Source organism: Podarcis cretensis, assembly GCF_951804945.1.
Source record: "Podarcis cretensis genome assembly, chromosome: 1".
NCBI lineage: Eukaryota > Metazoa > Chordata > Lepidosauria > Squamata > Lacertidae > Podarcis > Podarcis cretensis.
In genome coordinates, this window is record NC_137170.1 from 98440364 (window position 1) to 98454009 (window position 13646).

The following is a 13646-nucleotide window of genomic DNA, read 5'->3' on the forward strand; positions in this document are numbered from 1 at the left end:
TGCTGCTGAGCACAGGGAAAGCGCTTCGTTCTGTGAGAAAACAACGTGCCGAGCGGCCCTTCGGAGCGCGCCGCCTACTACCTGCCTGCCTGCCGCTCTCGCGCGCTGCTGTGCTCCAAAGGCGCGAAACCTCACCCGCTCCCACCGCCACGGCTCGGAGCGTTTGTGCGTGTGTGTGCGCGCGCGCTTGACTCGCTGAAAAGCGCCTTCTACAGCCCGCGCAGCCTCTTCCAACCTGAGAAAAATGAGCCAAACAGGCAGCAAATGGGAAAGGGCGACCGGCAGGCAGCTTATCCTTCACAGAAGTTTAAGCTTGATAACATTATGGCGGCGCCTGAAATAAAAACAGCCTTCGCCAACCCGGTGCCCTCCGGATGTTTTGGACTACAACGCTGACTGGTGCAGTCGGGAGTTGTAATCCAATACAACTGGAGGGGGCGCCAGGTTGGCGAAAGAAGAGTTAAAGCATCTCCCATGCCTTACCTTAGTGTTGCAGAGGGGGCGGCAGTCGGGGATCGCTTCTCGCCTTCTAGGATTCACCCAAAAAAATTTAAAAAATTGAAGTGAGGTCCTGGGCGTCGTTTCTTGGCAATTGGGGACTATTCAGGGAAATTCTATACACGTCCAACAAGAAGCGAGCTTGATGGAGCTCAGTGGGACTCACTCTGACTGGTAACCGAAGCTTAGGCTTCACCATGCTTCATGCCAGTGACACAAAGGGCGTAAAAAATAAAATAAAAATAACGCACGTGTCTTATAAACAGGCAGCCTTCTTTTTATCAGGGCTCAGACCACTGTCCCATTTATCTCCATGCCTGCAGTTCTGTGGGGGCTTCACTTTGTTGCTGGAGCAGTTTATCTCCCCTAAGATTATGTGTCTAAAGCTGTTCCATTACCACTTGCACCCGCCTCTGATGGCTTTTTCCAGCCTCATCTCTCGGAGACCTTTCTTTGCTTTTCATCATTCACCCAATCTTTTCTCAGAGAGAGAGGGAGAATGAGAGCTAGAGAGAAATCGCTAGAGAGGTTTGAATTAAGCTTAAATTACTTCTTAGTTGCCATGTAGAAAATTCATTTGACTGATTTTGCATCCTATCTGCACATACATTAGCAGAGAAGCATACCAGGCAAGCTTGGTTTGAGAAGGGAAATGGCTGGAGAATCATTAGTATACAGCTGTGTATTTTGTTGCAGTTGGTCCTCTTGTCTATAAATATTGCTTCTTTATATTTACATATAAAGGCAGTTTTAACTATCAATTTCCAGGTAGATTTTAAATGCCTGCTTCAAATCAACCCTTACCACTGTTAGAACATCTGTTGATGTGTATGTAATATCATTGTTTGGATAACCATATATGATATGACTTTTATTCAGAAATAAACTTCAAAGGAAATTTCATAAAAATCAGAAACAACCAAACTCTACCCCAACATTATTTAAAACAACATGAAATGTAACATTGCACGAAAGTATTAACCAAGTAACACTGATAGTACAACATAGTGGGTGGAAATCAACAGGCTTATGCTACAAACATAGTAAACGGGTTAGGAAGTATTGTAAATATAGCTAGCTTACAGGCTGCTGTACAAAAGTTGTTATAAATATTCCACATCTAAAAAAAATACGCTCCACCTTTGAAATAGACTTCTCCCTTACATATAAAGAGTCTTTGTAGGAAACCCCCACCCCCCATAATTTGTTTGCTGGCACCAATCTTTTTCTTGATTAAAAAAATTTAAATTGTTGAATACAAATCTAAATCAATTGCATTATAGTCCATGATTTCCGAATTAACAGAATTAATATGAAATCATATCAAAGTTAAATCAACACAACATGTATTCATGGTATAAGGCTACAGATTATAGGGAAGGAGGGTATCTCTTGGATGATTTCACCAAATGGCATTAAGAGAAATATGCAAGTTCATAGAGAATCTTTTCAAAATTGCACAAATATATGCATTTTTAAAAAACGTATGTTGTACAATGTGGTTCAAGGTGATTCATTATAGACCATTTGGCAAGTTCAATTTTGCGATAAAGCAGTGTTTCTACATACAGTTTTAAGACTAGAACGTTCATAAATCTTTATTTTACAAAAAAAAATACTAACTTTGTTAATATTAACATCAGTGTTTAAAGTTAGTAGCCTGCTATTTCAGGAGCATGGCACCAATTAGTATTTATTGCTGTCATGTTTTTCTACAAATATAATTTTATTTCTCTTCCCCAGAACATTTTTTACAACTTCTGTACAATAATTCATAAAAGTGCAAAATTAAGACTATTTCTTTTTAGTAACAACTGTGTTGTACTGTTAAACTTTCAGTCTTTTTGTTATAATGCAGATTTTTCTTCGTTATTGCTCTATATGAATATATCTGGATATATCCTATCATGAGTCTTAGCAACTTACTTTGAATATTTTCAACAGCGCTTATTTATTTATAGTTCTTCTGTTCATTAAGTGCTCCACTCAGTGGCCACCCATGTCGAGTGTCCTCTTTATACATCATTTGAGCCTTGGCTTGCACAGGATGAGAAGCTATCATATAAAGAATCACTCAAGGACTCCAAGTGGTCTATATCATGCCTATCAGAACTATTTAGAGAAACTTCTTCATTCTTCCCATTTTCTTCTCCTTGCCCTTCAACCTTGCTCTCCTTTTCCAATAAAATGCTTCTGCTGCTGTTAAATTTATTGAGAGACTCCAGGGAAATTTTAGATAACCCCTTTTCAGAATCTTCCTTTGCTTCTTCAGGTTGCTTCAATTTCTGTAACAATTTAAGAGGAGAGGAAGTCAGAATTAGAAACATACTCTTCTCCAAAAACAAAAATAGTTATCAAAATTGTAAATAGTCAATTACTGCCTGTCCAAAGTTCACAGCAGAAAAGAAATAGATAGTTAAATGCTTTGGGGCTTAATCCTCCATAATAATTAAATCCAAGAATAAAGTTCATTTTGGGATAAATCATAGCTTTAATGATTCTGCTGAGACAAATAGGACTCAATTTGCAAAACAGTTAAGTGCCATTTACATTTTAAGCAGCTGATTTTGGAATCTGTATGTGTAAAATATCTCCAGCATCTCCAGAGTAATTTACATTTCCCATCCTTTTTCAGGAATCATTATTTAAGGACAACTTGCTATTTGTCAAAGTAGCTGGCGCTATTATTTCATTTGGACTCCAGTGAGTGCACTCCTATTCTGAGACCCAGTAACAGTGCAAATATTAGGTGAAAGCAGAAGACAAGACAGGCATGGTTAAGTTCTATCAAAATCACTGGAACTTTTGTATACAGACAAATGTTCATGTCTCACTTATTTCAATAAATCCAAACTTGTCAGGGTCACAAAAGAAAGAATAGTGAAATCAAAGGTGTCCCCCCCATCATTTCCTAGGCCCTTCCTGCCTCCTCCATCCAACACTCTATCAGCTTCAAGGCAGGTGTAGTTGTCTCCTTGGCTTGGGGGCATGTTGGTGAACTCCAAAAGCCCCTAAACTGCCCAGGTATACCCACTTTCTACCTCTATCAGACATCAGTGAGGCAAGAACCAGGAGCATTTCTGTAGCAGCAGGTGGGGGCCCTACAACACTGGGTCTCCCTCTCCATCCTTGGAGGATACTGTCCAAAACACCCAATGGCCACTGGAGTGCCTTCCCAGGGACTACAAGACTGCAGGTAATGTCAGCAGTGTATACATGTACCTGATCTCACTGGAACATGTTTTTGTTGTCAGATTTTGTTGTCAGTAGTGTAAATCAGATATAAAAACTATGCATTACAGTGGTACCTTGGGTTAAGTACTTAATTCGTTCCGGAGGTCCGTTCTTAACCTGAAACTGTTCTTAACCTGAAGCACCACTTTAGCTTCTCATCTTGAAGCAAAGTTCTTAACCTGAGGTACTATTTCTGGGTTAGCAGAGTCTGTAACCTGAAGCGTATGTAACCTGAAGCGTATGTAACCCGAGGTACCACTGTACTTTGAGAGAGAAATGCTGGAGTACAAAATATTTAAATGTGTATGGAAGCAACTTCTGCTATCCAACTAATCTATAGATGAATATACCACCTGTTTTAACAGGCTGAGTATTTGGAACTTTAGTAAGGAACCTGGAATCTGAGGGAAAGTATCCCAATGTCTATTGGATATATATTTACTAAAATAAATCTGTATAATGCAGACATTAATTAAATTTACTAGGAAAGAACTTCACATTTTGCATGTGTATTGATTTTCATGAACTAAAAAACCTTTCCAACAGAAATGAAAGCAACAGGAGAGGAAATTACACTGAGCTGGTCCAATCCCCTCAGGCCAGAATCAATCAGATATTGGCTATGTCTACTTGGAGAAGTGTTGTAATCTGACAAAACTACATAAAATGAAGCACTGGACAATGTGTCAGCATATTATTATTATTTTTTAAAAAAACACACAACTGGATTGTACAATACCAATTTTATCTCTGCTTGAAGAACACTTTTAATCAGCTGTTTTAGGGAGAGGTTCAATATAAAAATGACCTGGTTTTCACACACAGCTGGTGTTTTTTTAAAAAAACAAAAAAACAATCTCTTCTCAATAATATCATTAAAGAAATACATGAAAATACTGAATGCATTAGGGGCTTTACAAATATCTAAGGTTTTGCAGTATCCATTGTTAAATGAGGTGTGCTAAAGTCACAATCATTCTTCATTTTCAGTATTAGTTCCAAGCAGAAATAAATGGATCAATAAATTATTGGCAGTCCAAGAAAAAAATTTTTTTACTTTATGTCTAGTTAGCAAGTGAAGTGGCTGATTTAGTGGTCATTCAGAAATATCAAGAATACAATACAGACTACCAAAGGAAAAAAAGATATTGCAACGTAAGAGCAACATAAGATGAGGATGTTTGACTCTGAAGAACTTAGGGTTCTGTTTAGGTCCATGTTATGTGTGCCCATTTTTGCAAAAAAAAAAAATTAAGCCACAATGCTAATTGTTACAGTTGAAGCCCAACCCATAACCAGCTAGGCCTGGTTAATTTGATTTTTAAAAAATGCTTTAAGCCCAAGTACAAATTTGTGCAAGTCATTTTCAAAAAGCATAAGTAGCCAGGGTGATGGGTCTGTGTTTGCTGCTACTGAATTACACTACCATTTCCACAATCAGACTATAACATCTGCACTATCTTATTCCATTACAAGAATGAGATAAGGCAGCTGAAACGTAAGCCTTATATTTATTGATTCAAACCACCCAGTAATTCATGGAAAAAACCACTAAAGTCACTGGGTCTCCAAGTGGCAGCCATGTCCCAGCAAAGACATATGCTCATGCATGAGCTGAATAAACTGTGTGTAAGGGAGTATGCTCATGTATTCATGAGAAACATGTATTTTTGTGGAAGAAAATGGAGCACTTTTGCATATGTAATGCTTTGGATCATGTCAAATGTAGGATTAGGTATTCTAGTTCTATTAGTATTCTACTGGTCTGAATCCTAAGGGCCCCATGCATGTGTTGAAAGCAGTTCTGCACACTTGCAGGGTATGGGGCTGTCCATCTCCCCTCTGACTGCATCCCTCCTCCCCATGCCATATAAAGCCAGCTACAGACATGGCCTGTCAGGAATGCTAATTTTGGGGTTGGTCAGTGCAGGGATGTAGCTGGAGAGCTGGAAAATACACAGCCCTTTAGAGCCAGAGACAGGGAGGGAGGGAGGGAGGGAGGGGGAGAGAGAGAGAGAGAGAGAGAGAGAGAGAGAGAGAGAGAGAGAAGTTTGATTTTTGCATCTCAGTCATATAGGCCACTGGGTTATTGTCAGCTTGATGCTACAAAACCACTTTCACTGTCAAACAGGAAACACCAAAATTCAGTATCCCCCAAATGGCCTGCAAAGCAGACAAACTACCTGTGGCCCTATTGTGTCCTGCCTTCCACACCTTGTTAGCATGGACAATATACTAACAGGGTATTGGCAATTTTGTGTTGTGCAACCACTAAAGTTGCTCCAAAATCCTTTTTTCTGAAATGGAACTAACGTTCTTGGCACTGCTACAAGAGCCTTTGTTGTACAACTAGGTTTGAGTTTTGGAACTTAAGCATTATCATATGGTCTTGGTTGCAAAATGCTAAACCACGGTGCGGGGGAGATATTCCATAATTTTTCATTCATTTTCAGCTACACAGCTCTGTTTTGAATACATTTAACACAGCCAAGAAAAAGAAAATCTCAAGAAAAATATTGTAATTATTAATAATTCATACAAGGCTGTTTAGTGGTACAGAAATCTGTGTTGCAGTCCTTTTTCTCATGAAGATCATTGTGTGGTATGTCACTATGAATCCCATGCTACAGGATATGGGGAAAAGGTTTCTCAAGGCCACCTAAATTACACCACTGCTGAGTTTTGAATGGAATCCAGGCTTCCCAAATTAGCATGTAACACTTCAGTTACATGGTATCCTTCTATACCATCTGGCTGGATTAGGTCTTGGAGCCAAGGTATTATAGTGGCTGTAGTCCTTTCTGAAGTGACACATCCAAAAAGTGGTGCTGAGGGGCTCATGAGCCATACTGCAGCCATGAATCTCTGGATTCCCTAAACTGTTTGACACCTGCAAACATCTCAGGTGTCACCACTATGTGGGTGTTAATACAACACCATTATTTTCCATCTGTTCATCCTAGAGAAACTGTTGAAACCCTGAATGGGTATCTGGAGGGAAGTTTTGGGATGGATGACCTCAAGCAAGCTGGAACTAAATTCAGATAAAATGAATTATCTGTGTGAGAAAATATGCAGATCTGGATGGAGGTATCCAGCTGGTTCTGGATAAGGTTGCATTCTCCCAAAAGACAAAATTCTCATTTTTGGAGGTTCTAATGGACTTGGCACTGTCACATGATGCCCAGGTGGCTTCAATGGCTAGAAATGCTTTTTAGCAGTTTAGACTGATTTGCCAACTGCAATCCTATCTAGAGAAAGCAGACCTTGTCACAGTTGTGCAAGCCTTCAGAACATACTATTGTAATGCACTCTATATGACACAAATGGCTGAATTGTTTGTGTGGGCCTGGTGATCAGAGCAACTGACATATATTTTATATCAGGTGCACCAGTTACCAGTTTGCTTCAGGACAAAATTTAAAGTGCTGCTGGCTACTTTTAAAGCCTTAGATGGGTTGGGATCAAATTATATGAAGGACTACCTGCACTTGTACAAACCAGGCCCTAAGATTGGTTTTTGGTGTTCTTCTCAATAAATATTAGGTTAGCAGGAACTAGAGACTGTCTTTTCAGTAGGGACCCCATATTTATGACACTCCTATCCATATGTACATGGTTCTTACAGTTTTCAACCAGCCCTGAAAACTAACAGTGAAAAACATCTTCTGTGCTTAAGATGCAATATACAGTGGTGCCTCGCAAGACGAAAAGAATCCGTTCCGCGATTCTCTTCGTCTAGCGGTTTTTTCGTCTTGCGAAGCAAGCCCATTGATGGCTTAGCGGATTAGCGCTATTAGCGGCTTAGCAGCTTTTAGCGGCTTATCGGCTTAGCGTATCAGCTGATAAGCGGCTTAGCGGCTTAGAAAAAGGGGGGGGGGAGGAAAAAAAGTCGGAAAAACTCGCAAGACATTTTGTCTTGCGAAGCAAGTCCATAGGGAAATTCGTTTTGCGAAGCGCCTCCAAAACGGAAAACCCTTTCATCTAGCGGGTTTTCGTCTAGCGGGTTTTCCGTCTTGCGAGGCATTCGTCTTGCGGGGCACCACTGTAGTACTTTGTTGTATATGCCCAACCCCATAGAAGCAGGGGTCTTCATCTCAAAGAACTTGACACAAGGCAGTGCTATATTTAATACTTTACATATATAGAGATACATGGAAGATTTTCCAAAACAGTAGGAACTGCTTGAGTGGGATGCCAGATTCCTTCTATCAGAATTTAAGAAGATAGCTGTAAAAGGAGCTAAGGGTTTCACCTCTAACCTTGTGGGTAGAACTGATAGACTGATCTAGACAAAGATAAACTTATGCTGATCGGACAAAAGAAATTGCAGCTTCCTTCTATTTATCACTTTCAGTGGTAGTATTACAGTTTAGTTAGTAATTTAATATGATGACATCAATTAATAAAATATACTAGATAAAGGTGGGGGAAAACATTAAGGTCAAATTCTATGATCAAGGAGCCAAATTAAACCAAAATGTCGAGCAATAAACAGTATTCAGTAGTGAAACTAGGCAAGGGATTTAAAATTTAATCCAAAGTCTACCAAAGTCAACAGGAGTCTTCCTGCTAACTGTAATGCGTTTTGGATTAGGTCATATTGTCATCAAAACTGGGTCTAGCTTTTAAAGGTAATAGCTGTCTGGCTGTTATCATAAACACTGGAGGACAGCTTTGGTGGTGAAATGAGTTCTTTTTGTACTTGTACTTGACAATACAATAAATAAATTTAATCTCTGTGCTTTAGCACCAAGATTAGTGATCTGAGGGGCACTTGACATACTGCATTGATAGTTGTACACCTAAAGGCTTTTAAGTGTGAAGAGGATAAACGTGTATCATGAAGGTACAATAGTCAAAGAACTGTGGTTGCAGTTTGAATAAACATGTGGTGGCAAACTCAGGCTGCATTCACACGTGGAGTTTGTTGCATTAGCCACCACATGGAAACATCAGGAAAATGGAATAAACTGTCAGGTGAATGCTGTCCAAATCCAACATAGCAGCATGTGAATGTTATATTGCAGCAGGTGTGGGAAAACGTTGGTCTTCCATATGTTGCTCGACTACAACTCCCATCATCCACTGCCCATGCTTGCTGGGGCTGATGGAATAATAATAATAATAATAATAATAATAATAATAATAATAATAACAATAATAATTTATTATTTGTACCCCGCCCATCTGGCTGGGTTTCCCCGCCACTCTGGGCGGCTTCCACAGAAACCAAAAATACACTAAAATATCACACATTAAAAACTTCCCTGAACAGGGCTGCCTTAAGATGTCTTCTGAATGTTGGGTAGTTGTTTATCGCTTTGACATCTGATGGGAGGGCGTTCCACAGGGCGGGCGCCACTACCGAGAAGGCCCTCTGCCTGGTTCCCTGTAGCTTTGCTTCTCGCAATGAGGGAACCGCCAGAAGGCACTCGGCGCTGGAAGTTTCAGAAACATCTGGAAGGTTAGAGGAAGGATTTCTGCTTGTGCACTGGAATCCTTCCAGGTGCCCTCTAAAACTGTTTATCCTCTGGAGCAGATTTGGGAGGGGCGCAGTGTACACACATGGAGTAGCAGAGAGGGGAAGTCCATGTGCGTAAGCAGAAATATATTCACTACCATGATCTCCAGATGTTGCTGGACTCCAGGTGCCATCCGTTCCAGCGAGGATGATCAGTGGTCAGGAACAATGGAAGATACAGCCCAACAACACCTGGGAAGTTAGCCATCCATGGCACAATAACAGTAACAATTAATTATTTATAGACCACCCATCTGACTGGGTTGCCCCAGCTACTCTGGGCAGCTTCCAACAATTATGAAACCACCATGTGTGAAAGGTTCTTTAACTGATCATCAACGGTGGAAGAGAATCTGGTTTTTCTTTTGTTTAATTAACAGTATTTTATTATACTACAGTAAGGTAATGGCTGTGCTGGAATGGAAGATGTTTGGTAGTGTGCTATTGCTCTTTGAACAAATACTAATGTAAACTATTAAAAATAAGCCTTTTTTAATTTTTGGATTTTATTTATTTTTACTGAAGAGAAAAATTTCAATTACCATTTAAAGTCAGGCTATGAAAAAATGCTCAGGATGAGTTTGGTAGACCAATGAATATGAAGACACTCACCTCTCCCCCCACCCTCAGCATGGCCCTTAGTTTAATCTTCAAAACTTTATTTGCAGAATAGATTAACACCTGCATCCTGCTGTCTCTGGGATAAGAAGTTATGTAATATAATACTTAATGCACATGGGCAAATCATTACAAAAGTGTGTGCAATTAATTGTAAGCCTAAAAATAAACTCAATTATATCTTAGCTTCCTTCTGAAATAAATGTGTCTGAACAAAACTTATGAAAATGAACTGTTCTTCTCTCATGTTAATGGAATAAGGTAAGGATTGCCAAATGGATGGCAAGAAACCATCACATCTGCTCAATTCGGTCCTTATTTTGATTACTTTCTATTCCAACTTTTTATCAGGTTTGGGTTTTTTTGTTATCAGTTAGCAAAATGACCAAGATGTAGTGTGGCTGATATAAATTTGGCTATTACTACCATGATTATTTTTAAATATTATTATTATTATTATTATTATTATTATTATTATTATTATTATTATTATTATCTTTTATACTTTAGGAACATGTAAATCTTTCCACTAATACCAAAGTTATATACAGGTTTGGGACTACCCTAAATAAAAAATGCAGAGATGCTTCCAAAGATTTTAAAGAACAGCTTTGGCATAACATGTAAAAGAAAGAAAACAAAGGTACTGACATTATAAGCATCCAGTTACACAATGGAGAGATAGATGGTGCAGATTTACCCACCACTACAGTGCTTCTAAATCCACTACTGATTTCAGCCACTAGGAAGCTCAAAACCTCTGCTCATGTTTAAATCATTATTCTACTAATGCACTTTTAGTGTGAATCAGTACCTTTTCTTGCTGATAAGGGCCATTCTGCAGGATATCAGATATATATTGTATCCTGGGGAATTGGATGGCTCAGGGATTTGGTAATAGTATATGAAGCCTTTAACCTCTAGGTCACTGGTTCAGATAAAATCTGGCCTACACAAGTGACTGAAAATCATTGCTATCAGAAGCTTGCCTGATGAACCCTGACTAACTCCTCCAGATACTTAGTTTACCTGCCAAGTATTCACATCATCATCACAAAGGAAAGGGGAGAACAAGCAAAAAAACCACAAGAGAACAAAGTACTACCACTACTTCTTAGCTGATTTTTGATGCGATTTCCTGATGATTCACAATTATGTTTGCACATATATACATGTCTGCACACACACACACACACATGCTGCTTCATTAAAGATTTAATTAAACCATGCTGCATCATTAAAGATTTAATTAAAACTTAATCACCAAAGTAATGATTACATATCGTTTTGGGTATACTGGATTCCAGAAACAAACAAAAAGGCTTAACATGCTACATGTTGTAAGAACAAATAAATAATAAAATGCAGCACACACCTGTCAATCCACTATGGCAATTCTTCTACTTCAATGAAGATGTATTTATGTTGACTTGTTATACACTCTCAATTGCTAGGAATTGGGTATATTATGCTGTACTATTAAACAGACACACAAACGGCAAAATCTGTTCCAGATACCTGAGTGAGCTCAGCCTCAAGTTTATGGAGGTGACAGAGATGGGTACATTGGAGAATTGGAGGTGAGCAGATCTCCCATTGTAAATAAGAGTTGTTTTGCTACAAAGCCATGTCCATGTGCCTAAGAGCTATCTGGGTGGGGAAATGGGCAAAGCAGCCCGTGCAGACTGAAGGATCAGGCTCCAAAAATATAAAAATGAAAATGTGAAGAACTACAACAGGTGTCACACCCAATCTAAAGTTTAGACTTGGCCACAAAGAGAAGGCAGCCAATATCAAAAAATCTTTAATGCAACTCAGGCTCAGGAACATTTAAATTTAAGGTTCTTCAATGCTTCCAATAACAACTCAGGTTCAGTTATGGGAGTTCATAACTGAGCCATCCAGCATAGATGTCCTTCTCCATATCCATTGCCATTTGATCCTGCTGTCATGGATTAATTTAGAAGCCATCTGTGATAAGTCTGAAAGACTGTGACAGGCGAGTGGAGAGAAAATTGTCTGTAAGGCATGCCCAGCAACAGAGTGGGAGCAGTAGAAAGGGTGCAGGGAAGGAAGATAGGTATGGTGTGTATTTTTGTGTTTTTATATTGTAAGCCGCCAAATTGCTATGAGAATTAAATATAGATCAACAAAATCAATACTTAATTGCATAACTCAAGGTCTTTCATTTCACACCTAATCCCTGATCAGAAGTAGCAAGTATGCTGATTAAAAAGTAAAATAAAAATGTTGCTATGAAGTGGAATAGTTTTCAAGCTTTTTGCATGTTTAAATCTGCAAGTTACTCTGCCTTTGCTTATCCAAGGTCATATTGATCCAATAATCTATACTATTTATCATGTTAAATTTCACATTTAATCAGAGCTAGATGTCTTAGAAATCACTGAAGGTACTTTATATTTATGATATAAAGTAACTAATGGACTATTGAGCAAATTACATAAAAACATCATAGCGCATGCTATTAACATTCTGTGGCTCCCCCTTTTTTTTAATTCAAATTTTCTATTGTTAACAAGTTCCTTGGAAACAGTGGAGTTGAATCATACAATAATACAAATCAGAGTACTTACTCCACTAATGTAACTGGTGATAAATTAGTCAGTCCTTTATGCATAAACTTGAAAGTTTGTGTGTGCCCAAGGAATTTGTTTTATAAAAAGGTTCATTTGGTTTTCAAGCTGGAATCAGCAGTTTTCTATCTGCTGAAAACCAAATATACATCCAAAGGAACAGTATTTTGTGTGTGCCCTTTGGTGCCAAAAATCACATGAATAGAATGAGATACCCATACAGCTTCCTGTGACTGCCATCATTATCGCACATTCCTAGGTATGTCTATTCAGAAAGAAGCCTTATATAGTTAAACTGGGCTTATCCCAGATAAGTGGGCACAGGGTTGGCAGCCTGAGGCTGTGGGTGTTAGGATATTTCCGTTCCACCTTAAAAGGGAGCAGGATGTTTGTGTCACAGCCTGCGTATTTCCTGTTCACAGGATGTTTCTGTTTGTCTATTGCTTTCGTTTCTCTCTCTGTGCCTGAGACATCAATGCAGGCAGTCATGTTTTCTCTTTGTTCTGATCAACGCTGAATAAAGTTGTAAATATGCTCTCCTGAGTGCATCTTTCGCTGTGCGAACTCTGCTGATAAGAACGTGCACCAGCTCTGGAATGTGGAAAGCTATTTCCGAGGCTTTGTGTTGCTAATTGGCTGATACTGTATCTACGGGAGATCGATGGATCGTCTGGCATCGGCGTGGGGGCATAATGGCCTTAGTCTCCCTGGCAGTATCCCAACAGTGTACATACTCCTGTTTACTCTGCATCCTGTGTACTCTCACTGCTGGTTTGGGAAGTGGTGTACATACAACATTAGCCACGATGCATATCTAGCCTGTCATTTCTAATGAAATGCTGCATTTTAATGTGTTTTCCCCCTAACCAGCTGCTATCCAAATTGGGGAAAAGTACAACCTTGTTGTATTTTAACCTGGTAACACAGCCTTAGCTGATCTTCAGTGCACTGCTTCCAGATTTTTATTTCTTCTTTCATATGAAAGCTATTACTTTACAAAGGAGGGGAAGAGAAACATCCCTACAATTTCTTTTTCCTGCATCTTATTATGCCCTCTCCTTTCCACTATCAGAGTCACTTTCTGCGTTGCCACCACAAACCCTGTCAAAATTAGCATTTTGTTAATTTTATTGGATGGTTCCTTTTTGCCAGAGCTAAAATGGGTTCTTCTCAAGTCC

At 39.1% G+C, this 13646-nt stretch overlaps 1 protein-coding gene across 12 annotated transcripts in view; it reads right to left on the reverse strand.

The window, feature by feature from the left end:
• Window positions 1–1356: 1356 nt before the first annotated feature.
• NCKAP5 (NCK associated protein 5) overlaps window positions 1357–13646 on the reverse strand; it is a 632725-nt gene continuing 620435 nt past the window's right edge. For 11 of the 12 annotated variants that reach the window (XM_079992729.1, XM_079992727.1, XM_079992728.1 and 8 more), the window contains one exon: window positions 1357–2783. In XM_079992729.1, the coding sequence (XP_079848855.1) occupies window positions 2514–2783 (270 nt within the window). In that variant the 3' untranslated portion in view covers window positions 1357–2513. The remainder of the gene's footprint in view (window positions 2784–13646) is intronic. The other variant, XM_079992725.1, reaches the window with a different exon arrangement.